We start from the raw sequence: 27,928 nt of genomic DNA on the forward strand, positions 1-27,928 counted from the left end.
TTTGTATATGTTGATGTTGCCTTAGAATTTGTAATGCTCACATATGTGTTATCTATACATATATTAGACGTGTTTATATTACAAGCAGACACACATTTATTTAAACCATATGTGTAGCAAATACACAGAGGTAGATTTCTGATGGGAATAAGGAACACTCTAAGTGGCTTATTTTCCTTTTCCTTTACGTTCTTCGGAGTAAAAAGCTGCATAGTGTCTATCACTGTGGTTTTAAAGCACTAAGATAAAAATGTCTGCAGGACAGGGAGGACAGGGTAGCTAGAAGCACCCCGAAAGTTGAACGAGGACCCTGATACCTTACGTTAGACTTTGGATGGGTTTGGGCATCTGGTATGTGGGGAGGGACGTTCCACAGAACTGCAGTTCACAGTGCATAGTGAAAGACTCCCTACTCTTTGTAAGGATTTTCTCTACTCAGCAGAGCCATCCAAGGCAGGGGGCTCCACTGACATCCTGGGGTCTTCATGTGTGGGTGCCTGCTGCATTCTCCTTCTGCGTTAAGCGGTGGGAAGCAAGAACGAAGTCTTAGTTCTCTGAGATGTATTTAGCTGGAAACACGGGGTGATGCCAGATTTCTACAATTTCTCTAGATTCTATGAAATTACAAACATCAAGATCTAAAAATACAGCTCATCAAAGAAACCCAACGTCCATTTCTTCTCGGCTGAGTTTCCGATCATCGTTTGCGTCCCTGTTCTCGTTCAGAAAATCCAGAAAGGAGACTATAAAGCTTCAGTCTCTGGGACAGAAAGGGTGAGTTATACTCGGGTCTTGTGGCAGCTCTGACGTTAGAGGCCGGTAGCCTGTTTTGTGTTCAGAGTGTTTAATGTTTGTTCTCAGGATTTAAATGCAGATAGTCACAATTGAAACAGGACTGAGCTCGCAGAGGGACAAAGTCCTTCTGAAACCATGAAACTTGACTCTTTTGAAAGCCAGCTTCTAACCAACTGCACAGATCCCAGGTCGTACACTCGGTGAATGATGGATTAAGTGTTGGGAAATGCTCATTGATTTTCTCCACTGTTTCAAGAGCCTGGTCTATGCCCTGGTCAGGAAGATATCTCTATTTTATTTTATTTTTCTTAAAGCCGTTATTAGATTGGCTGTCAAAATTATTTAAACAGTCTACCTCAGAAATTGTTCTGATGCTTGTTCTGGGAAAAAAAAAAGAAAACTGCCTTTTCAGATCTATCAGGAGTGATGATTATGGTTCATAGATTAGGAGGAGATCTTTAAGTCAGAACTCCTTTTTCCTTGGGAATATGTGTGTCTGTGGTCACAGGGAAAGATGGGGTACAAAGACGAAATGAAAGTAAGATGAGCACGAGAGTCGAGAAAACTTGCATTTTAAAATCGAGGGGATAAAGATATTGCCGTGACTAACCGGATTCAGGACGGCTGTTGTGCTGGGGGGAACCCAGAATTTAAACTTAAGGCAAAGGAAGGGAAGCTGTTTGGAACAGGCGTCGTTCCAGAGAGTTCCCAGCATAGAACGGTGTAAATCAGTTCATCTCGACTCACCGGCTGTTGGGTTGTTTTGTGAAAAACAAGCGAGGCTTTGCTTACATGCGATTGAGCTGACTGCTGAATATTTTCAGCGTGTCTTCCTGGTTGAAAAGCTTCCCACCCTCTTAAGGTGTTGGCTTCACACGTGACGTGTGCCGTCAAACCATTCAGTGTTGCCGCACCAGACAGGAGCTGCCGGAGGTCACTCCTGCTGGAAACAGTAAGTGGCACGCGGCTCGGGGGCGGTAGGGGATGAGGCTCCTGAACCTGGAGAACAGAATTCTGTCCTCCCCTCCCGGGTGGACGGAAGGCGTTCTGCTCCCCACGTTCACCTGAACCCGCTCTCGTCTTTGCTGAAATAATGAGGAGCTGAACAGAATGTAGATTTATGGGACTGTCCCTACCCGAATCACTTGCAAGGAAGTACTCCGCGAATAGGTGAGTTGCTTTTCTTCCTAAAAATGTTTGAAACACCAGTAATCCTCTCATTTGGGGATTTAGAGTCAAGGGGTGTTACCTGTGGAGGGAATATGTGTTTTAAGGACAAAAGGAATATCCCCGATGTGTGGTGTAGCTGGGACTTGCGATAGGTGTTTGTGTTGTCGGTGATTTTCTTTAAGGCAGAGTTTTATACAGCTAACAATCTGACATCAGTAAACCGGGAAAAGTTGAAGAACCTGTTCACTCTGTGGACAAGTTATTTCCAAGCTCATATTGCAAGTCACGGCAAAAGTGGGTTAAAGAAGACAGCAAATCTAGAATCTTCCATGGGGGGTATCATGTTTTCTGGGTACAGACCAAGGTGAAAAAAAAAAAATTGCAACTTCGCAAAATTCTGTTTGGTAACCATCCTTCTTGTGTGCCAGCATGACTTGCAACTTTCTTTTAACAACACAAACTGAAACATAAAAATCAGAATGCAGACATGAAGCAGGTTTTATCCTTTGTGTATAGATGTACGGTATGTTAAGCAGTTTTCAGAATTTGTCTTCTCTGAATCCATTTTACTTTCAAAATGGAAATGGAAATAAATATTTATTCACTGTGCTGGTGCAGAATATCATGAAGACACTGTGTTTTTGCTCCTAAGAAGTTTCAGTAGATAAATTGCAAAAATATGTCCTTTTAATTTTTTTTTAATTTATTGTTCTCGAGATTGTATTTATTTATTTATTTATCCATTTGAGAGACGGAGAGAGCACAGGTAGGCAGAGTGGCAGGCAGAGGGAGAGAGAGAAGCAGGCTCCCCGCTGAGCAGGGAGCCCAACACCGGGCTCGATCCCAGGATCCCAGGATCATGACCTGAGCCAAAGGCAGACACTTAACCCAGCTGCCCCTGTCCTTTTGATTCTTAAATATGTGTGTGACCTAAATATTCGGATATAAATCCTGAATGTGTGTGTGTGTGGCTGGGGGTGGTTTTAGGGAGTGTTTACTGTGGCAGGAATATACATTGTGTGTTGTGCATTTCCAGGGACACTTGACTCTTAAGTAGAGCCTACCTTTCTTTGGCAGTTCTGACTTTTGAAATACAAAGTCCACCTTCCAAATACATGATTCAGGATCTCCTCCTTGCCTTGAGCGGCAGCAGGAAACAGCCAGCTGCACGGGCCAGCCCCAGGAAAGCAGAGTTATTGCGTGCCAGGTAGCCGTCAGGTTCCTACTTGCCGAAGCCATCTCGGTTCCACTTTGTCACACTCTGTGCTCCGCAGAACAAGTCAGAGCCACGCAGTTGAGAGGATCTTTTTGCAAATCACAGTGAGAGAACCCACCCCTCCAGGCAAAATACAGCCTCCTGCTCAACCCTGAAAGACTCAAGTATCATAGAAATATCTTTTCATCTTTTAAGCTGTGGTTTAACCAAAAAATGACATTGGATCGTGGAGAACACTCCCTGGAAGAAAAGGGATTTGGTCATTTCATCAGATATTTACTTTAGAAAGGCCCAGTCAGTAAAAGCATATGATATACTGAAGCTTTGATTTCCTATAAGAAGTGGGTAAAAAGCTGTGGGAACAAGGTGACTGAATGAATTAACAAAAAGGCAAAAAGTTTGCCATTTGTTTCACATAAGGACGAGTTTCTCCTGCTCCTCCTTTCTATGCACTTCCCGAATTATGCCATTATTTTTTATTCAGTATTTCATTTCTTTATTTGTTGGAGAGAGAGAGAGAGAGCAGGGGAGGAGCAGAAGGGGAAAGAATCCCAAGCAGACTCGCTGAGCCAAGCACAGAGCCTGACTTGGGTCTGAATCCCAAGACCCAGAGATCATGACGGGGGGAGGAGCAGAGCACTGCGTGTGGTTGGGAACAGGTGCCCCACGAACCCTAGGACGTGGCAGAATATCATGGGTTCAGGTATTTCTTATGGCAGTTTTCTGGCAAATGACAGTATCTCGAGGAAGGGGCATGCTGCGGAATTCATAGGGGGTACCCTCCGGCCTCGCCGGGGCCTGAGTGACCAGCGAGTCGTCCACCGGTGATTATGGTGTCCTCTGGTGAGTGCTAGGGAGGGTGCTGGTACTCTTGCCATGGGAACACAGGGCGAAGCGCTGAGCTCAAACTGGAGGACCGGAAGCCTTCCTGGAGGAGGAGAGCCCGTTGCCAAAGGACACAGAGGACTGAGCCCAGTCATTAAGAGTTGGGAGGTTCCACTAGGCAGAAAAACTGACCCAGCCAAGGTGTGGAGACTGGAAGAAGCAAGAACACATCTAGGTCACCGAGGTTCAGGGACCCAGTATAAGGTGAGACCAGTAAGACGTGGAATGGGAGAGGTTGGCAGAGGCCATGACGCAGGGACCAGCGGCGCTAAGGACATGCAGCGCTAAGAAGCTTCGGTATGATCCCGTAGACAATGGGAAGACCTTAATCACTTTTACTTTAATACCATTTTTCCTTACTTTCTATGTATTTTATATATATGTATTTGTTTTATATGTGTGTATATTTTGTGTGTATTTCTCTTATATATATGTGTGTGTATGTATACTTACGTGTATTTATATCTGATATACTGGGTAAAGTCACCCACAACCCACTGCCCTAGACAAGCACTAAAATATTTTGGTGTATTCAGTGCAGGTGTGCAGGTACACATGTCTATTTTATCATTGCTAGTTTTACCTTTTTTCTTTTTTAAAGTAGTCTCCATGCCCAGCATGGAACCCAGTGCAGGGCTTGAACTCACAACCCTGAGATCAAGACCCGAGCTGAGATCAAGAGTCGGACGCTCAGCTGACTGAGCCACCCAGGTGGCCCTCCTTGTTAGTTTGTAAGCAGAAGAATGACATGATCAGATCTTCATTTTACAAACATTATTTTAGCGTGGTGCTTCTCGACCAGGGACAGTTTTGTCCCCCAAAAGATATTTCTGGTTTTCACAATGAAGGGTGGGAACTCTGGGCATTCGGTGGGTAGGGGGTCAGCGATGTTGCTGAGTACCCCATGTTGCACAACCACCATCCCCAAAGAAATGCCCGTAGGGCCGAGGCTGGGAGATTGATCTGGCTACAGCACAAGGAACAGACTCGAGGGGGCAAAACCGGAGTCAGAGAGACCAGGTAAGGGGCTGCTGAGATGATGGACGAGGTAGCAGGCAGGGAGGAGGGCAAGCTGTGGGCAGATTCGTGCACGACTTAGAATGTAGCATCGGGAGAACCTGCTGACGGGATGTGATGGGTGAAGAAGACGGGGGAATGCAGGTGAACTCTTTCCCCTGACTTAGGAAACTGAGCAGGTGCTGGTGCCGAAAGATCGTTGGAGCAGACGTGGTGAGGATGAACAGGAACACATTTGCTTATTTATTCAAGAAGGGTGCTCAAGCAACACGGTACGTGGTGCCGTGGAGGGAAGCATGCAGCCCTTGCTATCTCGGGCTTCAGTCCGGTGGGGATGACGGAATGGAAAGAGAGGAAGGTAGAATGCTGGTGCTCCGGTGGGGAAGTTCCTCGTGCTCTGGGAGCACGACGTATGAGGGAGTGTCTGGTACATTACGTCTCGAGCCCGAGAGGTCTTCCAGGGAAGATGACATCAGTCATGGTTTTTCAAGAAGAGGAGAGTTGCACAGGCACACACGTGTAGAAAGAGGTTTCAGATACATTCCGTGCAGATGCTCAGAGCTGTGCCAAGTGCCTGTGGCAGAGGGATGTACAAATGCAGAGTGTATGGGGACTAGGTTGTACAGAGCCTTGCCGGTGCAGGGTAGAGCTTGAATCATAAAATGTTACACCCAGAAGTAGCATGATTCACTTTACACTGATCGCTCTGGCTATAGAGTAGGGAGCAGATTGGAACAAAACTTGGAGGGAGAGGGACAGGCAGGGAACTAGTGCCAACAGGAGGGCAGCAGATGGTTCATGCCATAACTGGGGTATACTTGGTGGGGTGGAGAGGTATGGGTGGTTTCTGGTTGTGAATCTACAAGATCGTTGACTGGATAGGAAAGAGTAGACGTGGAAGAAGGACACAGAGTCCATTTGGGACACGGAGGGTCTGCATGGCCCGTGGTCATCTAGATGGAGCTCCTCAGAGGCCAGTGCTCGGAGCGTGCCACATCAGTGCATGGGGAAGTCACCTGGGATTCTGGTTGGTTTGTTTTTTTAAATATTTTTTTAATTTATTTGATAGAGAAAGAGATGACAAGTAGGCAGAGAGGCAGGCAGAGAGAGAAGAGGAAGCAGTTTCCCTGCTGAGCAGAGAGCCCAATGCGGGGCTCAATCCCAGGACCCTGGGATCATGACCTGAGCCGAAGGCAGAGGCTTTAACCCACTGAGCCACCCAGGTGTCCCCTGCTTTTTAAAAGAATATTCTTGAGCTACACTCTCAAGTACTGAGTGAGAATTTCTGAATGGCTTCTGCAAAGCTGGAGAGACGAGAGAGTATTTTATGGAAGTGAAATAAATTCGGTAAGTCAAGCTTACAGGTACCTAGAGATGAGCGGAGTGTTGGGGGATACGGCGTGAAGGGTGTGGGGGGTGGGTCCGGGAGGCTCATCAGACAAAAGAAGAGCCTTGCATCAATTAAGATTTTGGGTAATACCTTGTAAGACGGTAAGCAGGGGACCGATGGGACTGCACGTGCATTTTAGGCAGATCCCTGTTGGTGGAAAGATGGAGAGGAGTCGGGAGAGAAATTATAGAAGTTTTGTAGGTGGAGTGAGTGACCTTCAGGATGTGGCCTCAGCAGGGCTTGAAAGCGAATGCAGAAGATGCGGTAGCTTTGTGTCCCTTGTGATCACTGGTCCAGAGGACTCCTACCAGCAGAGTCCCCTCACACCACTGCTGCTTTCATTCACTCTGCAAGCAAAAGCCGTTCACATTAGAAACAGAAATTCACTTTTAGGAGGGCCCGAGAGTGTTTGCGGAGACTCGGGGCCCCCAAGCCACCTGAGTCCTCTGCCCATAAATCCACAAGGGCACACTCGGCCTTGCACACCGTCAGGGGACACACATCCCCCACGGAACACAGCACTCCCTTGCACTCGGTGGCACTCTCTCATGCTCCTGCCACCCTCTAAGTCACATCCTCTGCCCTCCTGCCAGTCCCGGGAACGGATCCCTACCCCAGCTGCCCACGCTCCAAATCAGCTTCGGGACCTGGGGAGCCGCGTGGGCACACCGTGAGGGCTGCAGCCCCCAGGGCTCTGGAAAGACTCTTCCCAATCTGGCATGTTCTCTTGGCTCCGGCAAAATTGAGTTTCTTGCCAGTTCCCGAGCTCCCTGGCTCTTGCCTATCTCCAGGTTTTGCCCGTGCTGCTCCCCGCCTTTCACCCCAGTTCACCCGCCACCGTCCCACCTTCCCCTTGTCCCTTTCCCTGCTCACCCCCCACAAGTGCTCACCGTGGCCTCTGCATGTTCAGGGCATTTAACTCAACATCTCCTTATTGTCCGCATCACCTCTTTGCTTATATTTTGACTTTTTATGTATCTAATCATTCCTACTGCAAAAGCTCTCAGGGAACAGGGTCCCTATCTCAGTCCTGTTGGTTTCCTCCGTAACTCAAGAACAGTGGTGGCAGAAAGGCAGCCTGTAGGCTCAGTAAGGCTGTGGGGAAAAGAAGAATAAAAATAAGAGCAGTATTCAGTATTCAAGTTCTAGATATTTTTCTTTTAGAGCTGGTGTTTCAGAGTAATGTGAAACATAGTCCATGATATTAATTTCCATTTCTGTTCAAAATTCGAGCTAAACCGTCAGCTATAGCTGAATATCTTCAACATCTAAAGCTGTATGGCTTCCCAGGTTTTATGCCCAACTCTGGGGAACCATGGAGCAGCTAGGAGTTCCAATAAAGGAAAACCGTATCTTGCCACTTTCAGCTGATCTGACCCAAAGTCCTGGTTCATTGTTTTAATGCTCGATTCCCTTTGCTGTTTTCTTAGGGACGGTGAGGACCTCATTTTCTACAGAGCACTGAGTCATCACCGTCTATTAAATCTTGAGCTGTCATTCAGGCAGAGTGCCCCCTGGCATAGGATTATGGATCTAGAAGACCAAAATCTATCTCTATTTGGGACCCATGTCTTGTAAATTTTTCACCTTCTACTGAAACTGGGAGAAGCAGCATAAACAGTAAAAGTGTGATTGTTCTCCAAGATGGTTTCCTACTGAATAAGGAAGGCATCTTTATAAAACTAAACACCAGAAGCCATCTTTGAAGGGTTTGCTTTTTTATAATTAAAGATTTTTACTTATTGATCTGACAGAGAGAGACATCACAAGTAGGCAGAGAGACAGGCAGAGAGAGAGGAAGGGAAGCAGGCTCCCTGCTGAGCAGAGACCCCGATGAGGGGCTTCATCCCAGGACCCCGGGATAATAAGCTGAGCTGAAAGCAGAGGCTTAACCCACTGAGCCACCCAGGTGCCCCAAGAGTGATGTCTTTAAACGATATAACGTGTATTGATGCACAGTAAACCTGCAACCCATGAATACGCTTTTTGTTATTCTGTCTTGATGCTGCACTCACATCCAAATCCACCATTATGTAATCTCCTCTTGGCTACCTGAGTGATGAAGATGAGAAGCGTCGATCCTAAACAGTCCTAAGAAACGCTCTCTGAGGTTTTTTCCAACAGTGCACAAACCAAGAAATGTCTTCCTACAGGATGTTAGAAATGCCTCTAATATATTCTCGGGTTATTAAGCTATAACAGCAGATGTGTTGTTGATTTTCCTCCTGGTAAAAGTTGGGCACTTCTTCAAAGAAATTATTTCACAATCTTTCCACAGATGCGACAACCACCCGGGACCTCCTGCGTCTGTGAGGCGAGTCCTTACGGTGAGTAACTGGAAAGTTAAGGTTATGCCAAGGAATTCAGCATTAGTGCAATCCGTGGTTGGCTGCCTACCCAAATAGGCTTTTCCTTGGCTCAGCTTTAAATTTACTTCAGAAGCTTAGATTTGCTCTAGAGAATTCAAAGTTTCCCAACTGTTGTAGGTCTCCAGTTGGCTCTTCCGGGAGGGAGGGAGGCCGTTGTGTGTCCCCTCATACCGTCGTGGCATCTCTGATTTGGGACCACGGTCACTCCCGTACAGTACAGCCTTCGAGCACTGGGCAGTGGAAGAGGCTGGAGGTGTCCAGGGGCACTCTTGCAAGCCAGTGTGGGTCTGGGCTTGACCTTTTCTTGACAGGATCGTCATTTGTGTTCAGAGTGGAAGCCAGTGATCTGTGGGATACATTTGGCTGGGACAAGTTCACCGGGAGGGACTGACCCCACCGTTTAGACTGAAGTGTCTCTGTGTTCACAGGCCTACAAGATCAAGCAGCTAGACATTTGCTGTGTCTTGCTTCATAGTCTTAACTTTTGATCTTCACCTGCCTGTGTCTTTTGTGTGACTCATGTTTCGGAGATGAGAAGAATGTCGGAAAGGACCTAAGAGTGCAGGAGAGTCTTAGTACTCCTACCAGTCTCTCTCTTTTTGCAGAAAGCATGGTAGAATTCATGGTGAGGAGTACATATAAACAGAGGTTCTTTATTCCAGAAACAAAAGAAGGCCCCCTTTCCTCTTCAGAGGCTTGCCACTTCCTTCCGAATAACACCGAGCGCTGTCTCCTGAAGTGTGAGCCCCAGTCATGACCCCAGCACCAAGAACCCTCCACACTCTCTTGGAGAACCTGCTATCACCTGGCACTTGGCAGAGATCATTCTACTTAATCCCTAGGGGCTATCTACAAAGTATGCTATTATTATCCCCATTTTAAAGATGAAGAAACTGAGGTTTAGAGAATCTGAAGGTCATGTTCAAGGTCGCTGGTAAATGGTAGAGTCCAGAATAGAAAATCTAGGTTTCTGTAACTCCACAGCCGGAAGTCAGTAATGCCTACAGCTCTGTCAACCCCAAAGCCCTGTTTGCTTCTGAGCCCTGCTGGCCTGCTAGGGGCAGGGGCTCCTGTCTTGGAGCAACGGGCTGGAGAGTCGTGCGTCCAGCCCTGCTCCAGGATGCTCCCATACTCTCACTTTTCCTTGGAGAAGGACTTGGAGCTCACCTTCCCCTACCAGGAGGGAGCTATGGGGTCTGAAGTATATGAGGAACACAGAAAGAAGTGCAAATGCCTAGAAGTTATAAAACAGTAGAGCTAATTAGGAATCATCAGGATTTGAAAACCCAGTCTGAGGACTCATAGATGACCTTTCGTTGGCACTCTTGAGTGCTGCTCAGATCTAATCGCTTCCCTGCTCGGAAATGCGTCCCTCTGCAAGGGAGAGCTGGGAAAACAAATGAAACTCAAGACAGTCATTGTTGACTCTGGCTAATGGCTTTTATAAAAATTCAGAGAGAAAACAAAGGTTTTGTAGGACATGTAGATTTCCATTATTTATTCATGGAAATCTTATCCCTTGGCTTACAAACAGCTGAAGGTTAGCCGTTGATGCTGAGGGGTTCTTGCCAAGATCTGAGGTAATGAACTTCTCATCGCTTGGTTGGCAGCCTAGCAGGAAGTTGGTTACAAAGGGGACCGGGCATTTTATAGGAGATGGTGCTACACTGTTAGACGACCTTCCACTCAAAGAGAAAACAGCTGCCATGTAGCAAAGGGTTTCAGAAAACAGCATTTGGGGAGCTAGAGAGAACGTTAGAGATTTGTAGCTCAGCATTCCTCCCGACCTCAGGACTTCTGCCTTTTTGGACTGAGGAATCCCATGCTGTGGGGGCCGCCCTGGGTATCACTGGCTGTTCAGCAGCAACCCTCGCCTCCACCTACTAGATGCCAATAGTTCTCCTCCACTCGGCCATGAGAGACAAAAATATCTCCAGAAATTGCTAGTGTTCCCTGAAGTGCACGTTGCCCCAGGGAGTATGACCACCTCCTTCGAGTGAGGCAGCCCAGGTCCAAGTAGTCACCATTTCTGAGAGTAGAGAAAAAACACACGGCCTTGGCCACTTGATCCCTCCAGCACTCTGAACAGATTGTGGCTGGGCCTCAAGTGAGGTGACATGCGAGGTCTATACCCCCAGACGCAAATCTCCAGTGTACTTACGACGCTGGGCCAGTGTGAGCTCTCCGAGGCCAGGACTCTGTCTTCCTCCTGCCTCACCGCAGGGCCTGGCACCACCGGAACACTCGGAAGTGGAAAGAAGGAATGAATGAGTGCTTTCCAGCTTCAGGTGCACTGGTGGACTTGACCTTTGCAGGAGAGCAGACAGGGAACAAATTCAGCAACACCTTGAAAAATTAATTTGTTGACTTTGCCAGGGTGTGTGATAACATCAGTGAGCTCAGGCTTCAACTCCGACAGCTGCCCTACAGGTCTGGCCACCCTGGGAAGTTCTCAAATGGGCTAAGGTTACTCTGTAACAAGGTTTGTTTGTGTCAGACTTGCGGACGGGAGCGGTAGAGGGAGCCGCGGCGAGTAACAGGCCTCATTTGGCTCAGCCTATTTTAGGTGCCATGTTTGAGACCAGAACTGAGATCTTAAGAGCCAGTGTTCCAACACTCTGGCTTCTCATTCTTTGGTACGCTTTTCCAGTTCATTCGATGGGAGGCCTTGGGAGGAGTCCTCTGGGAATTGCTCTGAAACCATGGAAAAATAGGAACGGCCAACAAGTAACCTCACTAAGTGCCAGACACCAGGCTGAAGTATTTCCAGCAATTAACTCACTTATTGCTTTTTGCTGCTCTTGTCATTACTATTGTGTCTTCATTTTACCAAGAAAGAAACAAAGGCACCAAGAGTTTACCTTGTCCAAAGTTATACCCCCAGTAAGGAGCAGAACTAGGAGTTCTCCGGTGGAGAACTCATGTGTTTGACCATTATGCTTTCTTGTCTCAGTCCTTTCTTTTCCAAGTCCTAATACTGTAAAATCTTGTATGTCTTGATTTACAGAAGGATCTTTACTAGAAATCTCATATATGTAATTTTCTCCCTCGGTATAGAGCATCAGTCAGTCGATAGCTGCATGGGCTTAGACGGGCTGGAACACTTAAAGCAAGGTTTTCATCCAAAAGGTCTGCCATCTGATTGAGGTCATGTGCATGAGTAGAATACCGGTAAAAAGCAACATAATGGAAAGAACAGGGTTGGGGTTCAGATCGCATCAGTGAGAGCAGCCAAGGCCACCATTTATTATTCCTATGACCTAAGGAAGGCACTTACCCAGACTCTGTTTTCCATCTGCAGAATGGGAATGATAATCCCTACTTAATTCTTTAACTTGTTCTAAGTATCATAGGGGAGAGGATATTTTGAAAGTAGGTTGAAATTGGGATCTATGAGTAATTTTGTTCAAAGATAAGCTGGTTGGCATCAAGGGACTGGACAAAACGTGATAGAGACGTTCAGCAGCGGACAAAGGGACGGTGGCAAGATGGTGTTGACGGGCGGCTCAGTAAATCTTTGTGAGTCTCTTACCTGCTGATTCCGTGCTGGATGCTGGGCAGATACTAGGCTTTCGTAGTTATTTTAGAAGTGGGTCTGCTTGCAGGGTCCCGATCTATTTGTCTTCAAATCTTTGGTTTCCTGGATCGGGGTGGGGTCTGGCAGGAAGGAGAGGGGTCCGGTGGTAAAGTGCCAGTGGGAGGAATGTCAGCAGCTTCAACAGGATATAACAGGCACCGTAATAGGTACAAAAACACTATTTAACTGATTCTTTTCGGGGAGAAGGGCTCACAGTGACGGTGATCCACAAGCTGGATTCTGAGGGATGCGTTGCTGTTTTCCAGGGGAAGAAGAGAGCAAAGATCAGGAGCATGCGTGACCGTCTAGGAGGAAGGGTGCACCATTCTCGGGAACCGGGTGCAGTGGGCTTGGAGCACGGGGCCCTGGAAGGGAGCTGGGGAGGAAGGGCTGAAATGGAAGGTCGAAGAGCTTTTCAACAGGATTTTGCTGCGTGGGGGTGTTCAAGCCTCACACTCGAGGCCAGGAGTGGGACGTAGGCGTCATCTTTTATGGCAACTTCACGGCACGGAGCAGTGTTTTGAGGAGGATTCTGAGTCCAGAACAGAGCCTCGACTGAAGATCGTGTGTGTCTGGGCCCCGGGGGAGTTTGCCCCCGTGCTAGGTGCCGGTACATTCTTCAGCATCTCAGACCTGCGTTTGGCCTCAAAAGATGCTTCCAGCTGGGATCTGGGGTACAATATGCTAACAGAACAGTGAAGAGAGGTGGTTCAGCCTGGGCTCTGCAATCTCAGAGATTGGGAAGGAATCCTTCCCTCCACAGTGTGACCTGGAGCAAATTCCCTTCTCCCAAGTGAGGTTTGTCTCAAAGTGGCAGTAATAATCGTACCAACCTCATAGCGTGGTTAAAATAATGAAATAAGGTAACTGTATAAAACCCATGTTGCCTGGAATATTCACTGAGCAGATGCTCCTGCTGCTAATAATTATAATTAATAATCACAGTAACTGCTCACACAGAGCTCAAGTGAAAGGGGTCTCTGGAGAGATCGTATGCCTGGTACCTGCCGTTGACTGGCAGTTGCTTTTTTAACCATTTTGTCACGGAACAGTATGTCCTTGCACATTAAAGCTGAGTGTAAATAAACTCTCCATATTTTCTCTTCGTCATATAATCTGTACCTCTGTGTATGAGAAGTGTCCTTAACATGTTGGACGAGTAGCATTGGTCTTTTAGCAGAAGCCTCAAGAGGGACCAAAGACAGGGTCTCTAGGGGGCAAGAACCCTTCCCGGCTTTTGAGACGTTCATCTCTTCACCTGAGCCCTCCGTCCAAGTGTTTTTCATTTAAGTGTAAATTTTCATTATAAAAGCATATGACCCAGAAAGCCAAAAAGGATGTGGTCTGGTCTGTACAGAGGAAAGCGGAAGTTCATTCGGGTGTCAAAATGGTTGAGTGACAATGCTCTTCTCTTAATCAGATGCATCTAGTCTGCATGAATGATTCGTTTCCAGTTTTTGTTTTTTTTTTTTTTAATTTATTTGACAAAGAGAGACAGCAAGAGAGGGAGAGGGAGAAGCAGGAAGCCCAATGCAGGGCTTGATCCTAGGACACTGGGACCATGACCTGAGCTGAAGGCAGACGCTCAACAGCTGGGCCACCCAGGCACCCCGTGTTTCCAGTTTTATTACAGTTGGTTTTATCCAGTTGGTATCTCACTGTAGTTACGTTGCCTCTGTATTTGTTGACTTCTGGTTCTCATATTAATGTGTTTAATTACATCCAATGACCCACAAAAGTGATCGCAGGATTGTTTCTCTCTTATTCATAAATGTCGGCATGTCTTCTCTTCCATTCCTTGCCTATGGAATTAAAAACCGTTAAGTCAGTGAAACGTGGGCAGGGCCCCTACGAGAAATAAGTGACCTAGATCTTGAGAATGAAAACAGGCCGGAGTGAAAATCCTAGATTGTAAGGAGTATAGAAATCAGGAGAACCTGAGATTTAGAACTGGACAGACCTGAGATGGAGAAGTAAAAAAGTTGGAGCTTGGGAAACATTAGAGATTTGGTCTTAAGCGTTCAAGGGGAGATGAAAGGTAACATTTCAAACATCAAAGGGAAGGAGAAAACTTGGAGGGGCTGTGGGAGCCAAGCGGCAAGCGCTGGGTAGATGAGGGAGTGGACAGCAGAGACTGAATGGGAAGTGGCTGGTAGCATTGTTCAGGGACAGGAGCAGAACGAGTTAGAGCAGAGCCGCAGAGCCCAGAACCGGTGTGACAGAGAAAATGCAAATGGAGTTTCGGCAATAGAAAGTGAAGGCCTGGGAGTGCAGGATCCCCCGAGGTCATGGGGACAAACTAACGCTTGAGAGTAGGGCAGGGATAGATTTGGAGAAATCAAGATCAACGGTGGCTGTTAAGACAGGACAACATTAATGCTGCCTCATTCCCCTAAGCTCTGTCTTGCTAGCAATAGTGCTTCACAACAGCAACAAAAATTTATAAGGTCATACTTTTTAGCACCTTTGATCCAGAACTGTATCAGCTGCTTATGTCTGTCTGGAAGGGTCTACCCTTCTGAATGAACTCTGTGGCTAGAAATAGTTTTTGTTTTCCCTCTAAAGCATCAAGTTCACAAATCTTAAGGTCCGGTGCAAGCTTCAGCTCCCCAGCTCTTGATAGAGCAGGAACAGTGTTAAGAAATCCAAAATTCCAGCCTTTGGGGCCATGGAGACAACACTCCCAATTCAAGAGAGGTCGGTTTCTTTCCTGTGTTCTGGGAAACTCCCTAAGATTGTGTCGTGCTGTGTCTGTAGGAGTACCTGGCAGAAAGAAACTCAATACACTGCTTGAAGACTCAGAGTAAAAACCATTAGTGTAAGTGTAGAGAAGTTCATGATCACTTACAAATGACAGAAATAATGAAACATTCTAAGTTGAGAGGTAAGTGTTAGAAAAATTGATTTGCTTTCCTTAGACTAAGAATTTTAGGTTTGGGAGCTTTTTGTGGGGACATGTGAGTATTCTAGCTAGAGAAGGTCCAGAAATAATATTGTATTTTTCTGTCTCAAAATTAGCAGGCAAAAATACACAGCTCACCTCTGGAAAATCCGCCAGTTGAGAGTGCATTTGTCCCCAGGCCCACAAGCATGAGGGAGGGAAGTGGCGTGCCCCGGTGGGATGCATCCCTGCTAGAAAATGAGTTTTTCCAAGGTAAGTCTATGTGTGAAACTGACGCCCGGACCTAAAGCAAATAATGATTGTGGTGTTGTGTTAAAACGCTCCAGACATAGCAAACCATGTATTTTTGAAAACCTTTTGCTTCCCTTATCTGAAGAGGAGGCTGTTACATGCTACTAACACAAATATTCCAGAATCTTCTATTTAAATATAATCTAAACAAATATGCTCAGACCCAGGCTGATAAATCTGTGGAATGATAAAAAAACGTTTAATAGTTAACCTCAGGTAAAAAGGAAATGCATTTCTAAGAAATACGTATATAAAGTTTACTGTTCCTAATGGACTTTTATTGTTCCCAATCAGTACCTAAATGCATGTGACTAAACCTAATTGTTGTTAAACAATTAACCTTGTACAACAGATAGCAATAAAAACAGAAAAGTTCGAAATGAGCCGCATACAAGTGGATCTTATTATTATTATAAAGCATAGCTCCCCTTTCCTTAGGTTATTCTGTATCAAAATAAAACCTGGCCATTGGAACAGTCAGCTCTGAAGTTATTCACCAGCTTCACGCTGAGGAACTAAATTCCATTTGCAGAGTTAATGACCACCACTGGATGCTGTGTTGGGAGAGGGGGTTGGTCAGGGAGAGACACCCATCTTGGGGAGAGGGGGCTGACCTTTCAGTTACATGGTTCCTGGCAGAGAACTTGCTTCAGAGAAACATAGCCCAGAGGAAAATCTGTTACACAACAAAGGTTTGCTAATATAGGAGAGCTACTGTTTATGACATGGAAAAAAAAAAGATTTGGCTTCTCTGAAAATAAAAAGGAAACACAGAACAGATTATTATTTTTTTTAACCTCAAGAGTAATGAATATAACAGGCTTTTTGAATAATTTAAAATCCTCCTATGGGGATGTTAAAAGTGGTTACATCTGGGGAGGAATCCAGGAGTTTTTATCTTTTTGTTATACTTCCCCAAATACATTGTAGGTAGCAAAAGACTTTATTTAAGGGGGGAAAAAACTACAACTAGCTTGAAAGGAAGAACAGCAATCAAAGAGACTTTATTATAATTTGTTTCAAGGACAGATTTTTTACTCATGATATAATTTTGACATAATTGTGTTTTCTTTATACCTTGGCTTACATTTTGGCACTGTTTGATTTTTGTGTGTGTGGATAAGTGGAATTATTTCAGAGACGGGAGATAAATAATTTTTTTTCTTCGGGATGATTCCCTATAGACTTCCTTAGGTACAGATTTTCAAGATTTGTTCTTCCGGTGGCTGTGCAGACTTAAATAGCACCAGCTTACAAGTACTGTAGGGTTGGGAAAATCTGGAACAGACATCAGAAATCTCTTTGACACCTGCCTGAACACAGTTGATATATCTAGAAATATATCCCACCCACATTCACAAATACTGATATGCCTCCCTTTCCCTGTCATTGAAGGGTTAAGATGAAATTTTTAAATGACAAATCATTTTAAGGAACCAAGGAGAGAGTGCACCATTTCTTTTTAAACTTTAGCATGTTACCTTTTTTTTTTTTTTTTTTTTAGATTTTATGTATTTATTTGTCAGAGAGAAAAAGCACAAGCAGGGGTAACAGCAGGAGAGGGAGAAACAGGCTTCTGGCTGAGCAAGGAGCTGGATGTGGGACTCGATCCCAGGACCCTGGGATCAAAACCTGAGCCTAAGGCAGATGCTTAACCAACTGAGCCACCCATGCGCCCCTGAGAGTGCACCATTTTATGTAACTCAGAAGGAAAGTTGTGGTTTCTTCAGCAATTTAAATAATCCCATAACTTATTTCTCATACCATATTTGACTGTCATGAATGAACATTTCTTCAATAAATACATAATCTACTTGTTTGTATTTATTATAACATGAATATGATAAAACTGTATCCACGACAAAATGGGTCCTTGGAATCTTGAAACCTTAAAAGATAATTGTTCTACTTAAAAATCTGACAAGTTTTTCTTGAGGAAAAGAGGTCATATATGAGTAAGTAAACACAATTCAAAGAAATAGCAACAGACTGAATGTATCCTGTGACTTGTCTGTGGTCTCAGAGGCTGGGGTCCTAGTCAGCTTGGTTTCTGATTTTGGGCTACCCCAGGTCCTCCGTATTAGAAGGAGGTCACTGAGCTCTGACTTGGACACCACCCTCCAACCTTGCCACTGAGAGAAAAGTCAACCGTGCCTAACAACAACAAGTCCAAATCCTTGTAACATCATGAGCTTGCAGTGAAATCACCTTTATGGTTCATTTAAAAAATGAAAAGCGAGCTTTTATGGCCCAGGTGTTATATTATGTGGACACAGCAGATAGACGGCCTGTCACCTTGACAACCTTGACAACCTAATCTGTTCATGCCTAGTTTCCTCATTTATAAAACAAGAACAGTGATAGTGTCAGTCTTATAAGGTTCTGTGAGGATTGAATGCATTAATAAATTGTTTAGAACCAGGGCTGACACATAGAAAGTGTGATATTATAGGGGTGATAGTGGGGTCTTTATTTTTCCAGGAAAACAATCTAGCGTTAGCATATCAGTTAGCAATATTGTATAGAACTTTAAATTTTCTGTATTGCTCAAATCCATCCAACTAAGTATGTTTATAAATTACATGCTTAAGCTTTTGGTAGTAATGCTGTTTTTTTTTTAACAATAAACTGAGAAATCACATGTTATTTACAGATTCTCATTTTTATTGGAACCCTCTGAGGTAAACATGGTGGGGAATATTTTAACTACCTGGTGACACAAAAGATGAACAAAAAAAAGAAAGCCAAATACACACTTAAAATTTTGTTGTTGGGGGAAAAAAATGTAGCTTTATGTCCTTAAGGCATTATCAAAAGTTAATTTTGAAAAAGAATGAAAATGAAACTTCCTCCACAACCTTGTAAAATTCAGAATATCTTAAAAACATAATCAAAACATATGTCACCACATTTATATAAAAATAAAATTAGAGGAGCACCCGGGTGGCTCAGTCAGTTAGGCATCTTGATTTGGGCTCAGGTGTTGCTCTCAGGGTCATGGGTTCAAGCCCCACGTTGGGCTCCACACTCAGCATGGAGCCTACTTAAAAAAACAAAAATAAAATTTTAAATTATTTTATTTCTTGTTGAGGGGCCCCAACAACTCAAATTATTATTAGATTGTAAATGTTGTACAAAAAAGCTGACTCATATTCTCCTTTCAGTTTTGGATGATTTGGATACCAAACTGGCTCAGGAACAGTGTCCAAGCTCCGTGACTACCACAACGTCTCTCAACTATGGATCAAGAACACAGTTCAGTCATTTCTACTCTAGAAGGAACACACACGGTAATATCACCGGATGGCACAAAAACCACTATAACGAAACTTCTAATATGTCTATCTATGACATCCTGAGGCCAGGAGCCCCTAGGGAAGGTTTTAAAACCTTTTCTCCAAGAACAAAAACAATTTATGATATGTACAGAACGAGGGAGCCCAGGCTCCTAAAAGAAGATTCTGTGCGGAAGAATACTTTTGGTAGTACTTCTCTGTGTTTCGACAGCAGGCAACGATCAGCTTCACCAGCTACAAGGTATTTCACAGCAAGAAGCTTACATTTTCCAACCATCACTCAGAACAAGAGTGGGTTTCTACCACCCAGGCACCAGCAGAGCCCAAAGAGGACTCCTTTGTCCTCCATCATATGGAATAGAGCGGATTCTTCTGGAGATAGGCAGAGCCAGGAAGAGTTTCCGAGGGCCCCCTCGCCCATGGAAATCGACACTGCCGACCCGTATGCGTATCCCAGGTGTTTTCAGGAGAAGATGAGATACGGATTCTACCGTTCACAGAGTGTTTACCAAGGTGTTCATTTTAATGCCCCCATGGATAATGCAATGAGTCCTGACCCATTTGAGAACTCAGAGAATATGCCATTCTACCCTCAGGAAAACCCATTTGCTCGATCTTTCTCTAGCAACACCTTTGGACGAAACGGAGAACAAAGATTTAGACAGAGTTCTTTTTGGGACCCACAGGAGGAACATTCTTCCTGGTCTGAGTTTCATCAAAGCAGGCATCTCTTCCCTTCTTCCCACAGAGACTTTGAAATGATTCCCATGGAAGCAAATAGTGTGTTGGCTGCTTGTGGCCATGGTGTTCCTTCTCAACACTGGGGATCGTTTTCTTCTAGTTACAGAACAGATATTTTCGGAGGACAAGAAGAGCCACACCCCTGGCAGTTTGGTTCTCCGACACCCACGCTGGAGAGCATGGAGATGTCACGAGGTAATGGGAGACAGTCGACTCATTTCAACACACCAAATGTTTGTGCTATGACTGGTCCAGGCTATCACATCCCATCTGGTAAATCAGTGTGTCAAGATGGCAGTCTTCCTACGGATGTACACATAAACAAAGAATCTTATTCATCTGGCATCACTCAGACTCTAGCATCTACGTTCAAAAGTTCATTCCCCCAGAGTCCTGATGACAGAGGGAATCCTCAGAGTCCTATCTTTCAGAAGCCCGCCGTCACCACACAGAAAATTAGGCCTGCCTCTCTTCCAGGAAAAACCTATACAGAAGTCACCGTGACCAAAAGGAATTCAGTTGATTCTCCACCTCTTACTGAAAACCCACCCAATATCTTGGCCACAGAAGTGAGCCATGAGAAAGGCTTGAATGACTCTATTTTGGGAGAATATAAACAACTGAACAAGATGGACCAGACAAACATGACAAGTGAAAGGCCCCAACCTGATGCACAGACTGTAATCTCTCACCCTTCCCCCGATTTTCAAGATCCCCTCTTTCAGGACTCAGCCCAGAGCAGAAGATTTGCTTGGAATGCATCTACCACAGTAAGTTCCAAACAGAGAGATATATCCAAAACTCATCTATCACACAGAGGGAAATCCAACGAACTAAAAAAAGATAGTAATTATCATCCCGGGAATAGAAAAGTTGGCTCAGCAACTACCCCTCCTTTCATTCAGGAAAGCAGAATATCATTTCCCGGCCCAGATCCAGGATGTCACCAGGAAGTAAGAGTAAGTGGTGAAGATAGTGCAGGCATTATTAGAAATCACCCCTGGAGCTCTGAACCTGCTGATAATCAAAATGCACAGTTTCCAGAAGAGCCTGCTGTTTTAGATGCCAAGAAAGAACAACGCAGCACAACTCATTCTATGAACCGTAGCCAGTCAGCGGCTGGCCACAAGATCCCAGGTGACTCTTTAGATCTGTCCTCAGCTATCCTACCTGATATGTCACCATCGAATGATTCTTTCCTCCAGGCTCTGGTGATTCCTTCTACAACAGCATTCTCCAGGAGAAGTCCTTCAGGCAAAGATCCATCTCTGGGAGAAGGAGAACAAAAAGACAATGATAGTGAACCCCAAAATGATCAGTTTGCCCCAAGCTCCTCAGAAGACCAAAGGAGTCATGATAATTTCGTGCTCGTACGTGATGAGGTAGTTGACGCTGTCAAATGTCATTCCTGCTCTCCTTGCAGGGAGGGAAAAGGAAAAGGAAAAATAAGACGATGCATATCCTGTTTTGAAAAGTTAAGCAACACGGAAAGCAGATCGGCATCAAGTGATAAAAGTAACCACAGGGAAATGAATCAAGGCAGTTCCAAGCGTCCTGAGGGTCACACAACTTACTGTATCTCGCCAAGAAAATCAGCCAGTTTCCTCATCAATAACAGGAAGCTGGAAAGTAAGATAATGCGTTCTTCCTTTAGGAATGACCCACTTCCATTCCAAGTCAAGAATAAGGTGGAAGGCCCGGTAGGGAAGTACACATCAAACAAATTCAGTTCCAGCTCTTCGGAGTCAGAAAGCAAATGTTCCAAAGCCGTGTCAGACTCGGTCTCAGGAGCGTCTGAAGCCACAAAGAGGATGACACGTATGAAAACCATTAGATCAGCTTCTGTTAGAAAAGGACCACTTCCATTCCTCATCAAGAGGGCTGTGTCTTGTCCTTCGGGGGCACAAGATGCCTCTAATGGGAGAGATGAAAGAGAAAAATCCTTGGCCTCAAACACAGGTGCTTGTGCTCTAACACTAAAACCTTGGGAGACCATCACTAGCCCTCCAGAAAGAAACTTGCCTGTTAGCGATTGTTCTTTACCCAAAAGACACCCTCAAAAGGAAGACTTTCAAGAACATACTGAAAAGGATGGTAAAATTGCTTCCTCCAAGACAGGTCTCTTTTCAAATGAAGACCCTTTACCTTTTTCTTCAGACATGTCAAGAAAAGAAAGTGGGAAAGCATTACACAAATTTAAGACCACTAGTATGTTTTCTGTTTCTGGTGATGAAGATAATGTAAAATGTCTCGAGGTGGTTTCGATATATTACACTCTGCCAAGGAAATACAGCAAGAAATTCTGCAACTTTCTTGAAAAGTATACACAGCAAATTGATTCCCATCCAGAATCAATGAAAGTGGAGACTGAAGCATTTCCTAATGCTTTTGAAAAGGACAAACTAAATGATTCTCCACAAGAGCAATCAGGAACACCTTCATCTGAAGGTCAAAAGAGGCTGGTCAGCTCTGCCCAGGAGAAGAGCCATTTTCTCTCTCACACCACTGAAGATATTACTGCTGTACCACACCTTGGACCCTCAGAGCTCACATTACAGGAAATGGCTTCTACGGAGACAGATGTTTCTCTTCATAAAGGACCATCGAAAACTAGAGAGATTTCCCCAGATAACTTCACTAAAACACCTGCTGGTGATTCAAAGAGCAGAAAGGAGGGAGCGAAGAAATGGTCAAGTGAAACCCTGCGCCCTTCATCAATGCTTCGGGGAAAAAAAGTTACAGAAGAGAACTCGGAAGACTGTCAGCAGCCCATTAAGTTGGTTAACTGTGGCCCTTCTCATCTTCCAGCCCGCTCAGAAGAGACTGTTGAAAATTCCCCAACCGGAAGAAGTTCTGAGGAGTGTACAGGTAAGGCTGTGGTGATTACAGCTCCTGGAACTGCGGAACGCCCTCAGAAAGATACCACAGGCGAAGCCACAGCTGGATGCGCCTGTGGATCGCAGCCCAGACAAGTAAGAGGGGAAACTGGAACACATGTCCAAAATGAGACTAATAAAGAACTTTCTGACTCGGAAAGCCAGGTCTTTGCTCTTACTCCAATTTTGCAAAATCTACACCTTGACGAAGGGACCTGTCCAGGTGAAGCAGATGTAGACAGTTTGCAGTCTGAACCCAGAGACCAACCTCAAAGGAGTCAGGAGGTAAGTATGACAGAGAATGGCAAAGCTGAAGACGAAATACGGAAGTTAGCATGGGATCAATCTTCGCTTCCTGAAGGAAGCAATAAAAATAAAACCAGCTTGGATGACCCAGAAAAAGGGAAGAATAGATCTTTAGTTAAACACAGATGGGCAGCCATGTCCAAAGCCAGCAGAAAATTCTCAGCTAAAGATTTAAGCCCCAGAAGACATGTAGCTACTATCTTCCCCCAAAGTGGGAACAGCTGTGGTTTGGACAGCCGGTCTCTTGGCACACCAGAGTGCGACGCTTTGTCCCCCGAGCCTGCTCCAAAGCCCGTAGAATCCAGAGATGAACTCAGGTTGAGTAGCGATGTGATAGGTGTTGAGAAATCCGAGAACTCTCTCAAGGTGACTGTAATATCCCACAGAGAAGCTTCTACACATTTAAGCAATCAGAAGTCTAACGGCATGTCACAACTATGTCAGAGTGAGTCTAAAAATGTCTCAGACTCATCATCCAAGTATGAGAAGTCTAAAGACATAGCAGCAGCTCAGACCTTGGAAAGAGAGTCAGCGGCCTTGACCCAACTGACGTTCCCCAGCCTCAGGGAAGCAGACTTCTCTGACCATCAGAAAGGACTGAACCCTCCTTTTCCATTGGAGCCTGAAGAGAAATCCAGAGGGAGCATCCCGTTGTCCACTTATGGGCAGCAACAAAGTGCTTCATCTCTGGAGGGGGAACCTGAACCACTCCGCCGTCACTCAAACAGTTTAAAAAGCATCAGTGTGCATGGTAATCTGGTACGCAAAAGTCATCCTCCAAAAGTCAGGGAGCGCCATTTGTCTGAGAGCACGTCTCTTGTCAATGCCCTGAGTCAGCTGACCCTAGGGAATGATTTCTCTAGCAACGGTGGGTACAGTCGAAGATTCAGATCCTTTTCTGAGCTTTCCTCCTGTGATGCAAATGAAAATCCAGCTTTGTGCAGTGGCAGGACAAAAATGGGTCCCCGGTCTGCCGCGTCTATATCCAGACCCATTGACTATGGAATTTTTGGGAAAGAACAGCAGTTGGCCTTCTTGGAGAACGTAAAGAGGTCACTCACACAAGGAAGATTATGGAAGCCAAGCTTTCTGAAGAACCCTGGCTTCCTGAAAGATGACGTGATTAGTGCTCCTAATCCAACAGAGCCATCTGGCTCAACTTCTCCTCTGGGCCAAATGCCAGAAGATGCCTTATCTCCAAGCGCACCACTTAATATCTATGAAGAGAATCCACTGGACTCAGATTGTGACACAGACACAACCACAGATGATGAATATTATCTGGATGAAAATGACAAAGAGTCAGAACTGTGAGCCTTCTTCAATAAAATGCCTAACCTTTCCACCAAAAGCTTGTATGGAAATGAAGTGTAAATGTGTATGCCCTTGAGAAGGACAGTATAAAAAAGATCTGGTCTGAGCAGCACCTGCTCTGAAACAACCTGAATTCTCTAACCTCTCTTCTCTACACTATATATATCTATAGATATCTATAGATATATATATGCTTTCTAAATTCTAGAGGAAATGAATTTTTATTTGGGGGCCTTCTCTGCTGTTTTCTCCCTCTGTATATGTTCTTGGCCTTTCTTCCTACTGTCCAGTTTTGGCTTTCTGCTTTACTTTCTCCCTAATTTTTTACACCTTTCATTTGATACACAGCACTAATACCTGAGGCACATACAAAACTAGTAACTTCAGTAAGTTAGTAGTTAGAAAACTCTATATTTCCCCTTCCATTCCATACCCTATATCTAAGACATTAAATAAATGTCTTGATGATGGCCATGGAGTCAATGGTATCATCCTGTTTGACCTGGCATTTAGGAGGTTTAGGGTTGTTGGCTTTTTTTATTCCTTTTACACAAAAATAAGGGCATTTTCACAAAGGCATCCTATTAGATCCATAGTGAAGCCCGGAAGACAGATGTTTGATGTATTTATTGAGGTTATAAGTGAGGAGCTGAATCCCTATTAAGCCCAAAATATTAGTACTCCAAGGAATACCTTTGAAGACATTTGTAGGGACCGGCTGATTTGTTAAGGGCTGAATTTTAATTTGTCAAGGACTCAGGCCGGCAGCACGATGGTGCAGAGGCGGCTTGGCCACAGCATTCCTGCTCAGGAAGGGAGCATGCCTGTGGATGCAGGTAAGTGGACATCCTCCGTGGGACTGCCATCCTCCCTGCAGCTCTTCCCCCCCAGCTGGTTTTCCCCATTTCTCTAGGACTCCCCATTTCTGATTTTCTTTATTTGCAGGATAGGATGCTTGATTTCATGTGCACGTTTTAGTCACAAATATCAAGCAAATATCAAGCCCCTACAATGCTGCTGGGTCAGGTCAGAAACACGGGGATTCACTGGCTTCTTTGCAGGACCATTTACCAGACCCCCTGGAAATTAAAGGCAGAACAAACCCCTGAGAAACTATAAGGCAGAGCCTCTAAGTGCTTGTTACTATGACTCCTTCAATAATGTATCTAGACTACATTAGATACATTCTATCTAATATATACATTCTATCTTTCTTCATACCCCCTGATACCTTGGTTTTCTAACTCTTTAACTGCCAAGGAGATCTTCTGGAACTTCCCCTCCTAATAGGATAAACACCAACAGATGTTGGAACTCAAACTCCAGAAAGCCTGCCCTCCAGGATCTTAGTGCTGTGAGGGCCCACATGAGTGGATTTCCTTCGGATTGCTTCATAGTTGCTTCCTGACCCAATTCTGTTCTCCATTTTTCTCACCTAGTCTGTATCCTCCATATAAATTAAGGATAATGATAGTGTTGGTGAAGCATATAGAGATCTGGAACTGATAGAAATGCAAGAAAGAGCTATATTATTATTATCCTCCTACCCATTGCCTTGCCTGGAAGCAAAATACCAGGGCTGCTTTACATCATTCCCATGAAACCCAAAACTAATAAACATCTGGTAACTGACATGAAAGCTATTCCTCAAATCTGTAAATTGTTTTAAAGTCCAGGCTTTGACCAATATCAAGCTCAAAGAGACTGATAATAGAGTTTTAAATCAACTGTGCTGAATATTTCCCCTTAAATCATAAAGAAGAAATAACATTTTATTCCTTTCTTATTTATGTTTGTAAATTCTGCCTTTCCCCTTCCCCTTCTATTTATCTGACTATTTAAGTACAAGTTTTATAAACCCTGACTTAGGTTTTCCCTTCTAATTTTAAGACATTCAGAGTTCACATTTTAATGTTAAGTGTTGCGATTTTTGAAAAATGGTCCACTTGCAAGTTCTATTTCAGTAAATACTCTGAGTTTACACGTATGTTACAGGAGGTGAAATGAAGTTAGCTTATATTTCACTGAGTTTAGGCTGTAACAAGTTAGTTAAATTAAGGTGAGGATAAGCAGTTACTCTGAGGCCCTTCTGCTCTGCACTGGAGTCTCATATTTGAACTCAAAGGTAATTGATTGCCGATGCTCATTTGCACTGTTTGTAATGTTTGCTTGTTGCTCTGGCTCAAGAATCAAAGAAACAGAAAATTCATAAAAAGAGCACCTCCTAGGGCTACCTGAGTATCTCAGTGAGTTGAGCATCCAACTCTCGAATTTAGCTCAGGTCATGATCTCAGGGTTGTGAGATGGAGCCCCACGTCAAGCTCTGCACTGAGCAGGGAGATTCTCTCTCTCCCTGAACCCCTCCCCCTGCTCGCTCACTCTCTCAAATGTATAAGTAAATCTTTAAAAAAAAAAAAAAAACCAGCACCTTCTATAGTTTTATACTTTTATAAAATGCTTCGTTAAAGAAGTACAGCAAATTTCTATGTATTTTTAACATACGAATTGCTGCTTTTTAATACTCATTTTTGGTACTGCTATAGTAATTTATAAGTCATTTTTATACCCCTCACTTGTGTTCTAATCATTATTAAAATAAATATTCACATAAATGGAGTAAATCATGAGGGAATCCTTTCTAATAAGTATCTTTAAATTATTAACTTGTTTAGATAAAGGACTTCAATTTCACAGTGTACAGTTTATTTAAAATAGGGTGTGGGTGCCTGGGTGGCTCAGTCGGTTAGGTGACTGACTTGATCTCAGCTCAGGTCATGATCTCAGGGTCGAGAGTTCTAAACCCCGCATTGGGCTCCACACTGGGCGTGGAGCCTACATAAAAAAGCAGGGGTGGCTTAATGAGATTATTTTAATTTTTAGAGACCTCCTTCTGAATAATTTACCCCCTTACATTTATAAATACATGGCTGTTAATGAAACTTCCAACTGCTACTGACAAGGTTTCAACTGACAAAAAGTGAATAAAAACCATTTTGTGTAGGAGGTAAATGTATGCCTGTACTAGAAATAGTGGTAGAAAACCCACTTAGCTTATGGTGAAGATGGGAATAAAATTGAAAAACTCCTACCTGCATAAAAGCACTATACTCTGTGGAATGCCAGAGGATTAAGGAGGCCTTACTGGTAAGATTTTATTGTTAACAGTAGTGATAACGCTTTAGAATATCCCGTTTAAATGTACAAAGTGAGTTTGTAAATATTTTACTTTCCCAGCAAGTTTGTGAATGTATTACCACTTAGAGGCTCTTTCTGACTGGCACACCTGTGTTTCTGAAACAGGTAAGCCTTAAGCACTTTTGTTAAAATGTGGTCAAATAATCCTTTTATGTACTTTTCTCAATCCTGTTCTGTAGATATGAGGAGTGTTACAAGATAAGGTGCAAATTTAAAACAATGCCTATGTTGAAATAAATGATTTAAATAGATGCACGTTTGACCTGGTTTTTATTCCCATCCTCAAATGATTACTTTTAAGTGTGAAAGTTTCAGGAAGAATTCTAAAAAGGTGTGGCAGAGAGGGGGACCAAAAACATTCACACAAATCTCTCTGGTTGTTCTTGAATGAGATCAGCTATATGTAGTTTCAAAAAAACACAGGGACTTGCTCCTCTCTTCTTTCATTTGTACCCAAAAGCAATCGACTGACCCGTGAAGATCAGTCTATCTGGTCGCATGACAGAGGAGAAAAGAAGGTTGGCATTTCTCTGTGAGAGGAAGAAAAGTGCTACATGGAGTGTTACCCACTGCCCAGTAGCACTGGTA

General features: G+C 44.3%; 1 protein-coding gene and 1 long non-coding RNA gene across 7 annotated transcripts in view; one reads left to right on the top strand and one right to left on the bottom strand.

Moving 5' to 3' along the window:
* EXPH5 (exophilin 5) overlaps nucleotides 1–27,591 on the top strand; it is a 68,325-nt gene extending 40,734 nt beyond the window's left edge. For 3 of the 6 annotated variants that reach the window (XM_059417909.1, XM_059417935.1, XM_059417926.1), the window contains 4 exons: nucleotides 612–774; nucleotides 8,752–8,800; nucleotides 15,438–15,573; nucleotides 18,777–27,591. In XM_059417909.1, coding sequence (XP_059273892.1) covers nucleotides 612–774; nucleotides 8,752–8,800; nucleotides 15,438–15,573; nucleotides 18,777–24,145 — 5,717 coding nt within the window. In that variant the 3' untranslated portion in view covers nucleotides 24,146–27,591. Of the gene's footprint in view, nucleotides 1–611; nucleotides 775–1,673; nucleotides 1,966–8,751; nucleotides 8,801–15,437; nucleotides 15,574–18,776 lie in introns of those variants that run through there. The other 3 variants (XM_059417918.1, XM_059417939.1, XM_059417946.1) reach the window with 3 other exon arrangements.
* LOC132028692 (uncharacterized) lies at nucleotides 4,666–11,083 on the bottom strand. The gene is made up of 3 exons (XR_009407497.1): nucleotides 11,004–11,083; nucleotides 7,364–7,568; nucleotides 4,666–6,820 (listed from the first exon to the last, which is right to left on the bottom strand). It is a non-coding gene; the product is annotated as an uncharacterized LOC132028692 (long non-coding RNA).
* Nucleotides 27,592–27,928: the final 337 nt, after the last annotated feature.

This window comes from Mustela nigripes, chromosome 1 (assembly GCF_022355385.1).
Source record: "Mustela nigripes isolate SB6536 chromosome 1, MUSNIG.SB6536, whole genome shotgun sequence".
In the NCBI taxonomy this organism is placed as follows: domain Eukaryota; kingdom Metazoa; phylum Chordata; class Mammalia; order Carnivora; family Mustelidae; genus Mustela; species Mustela nigripes.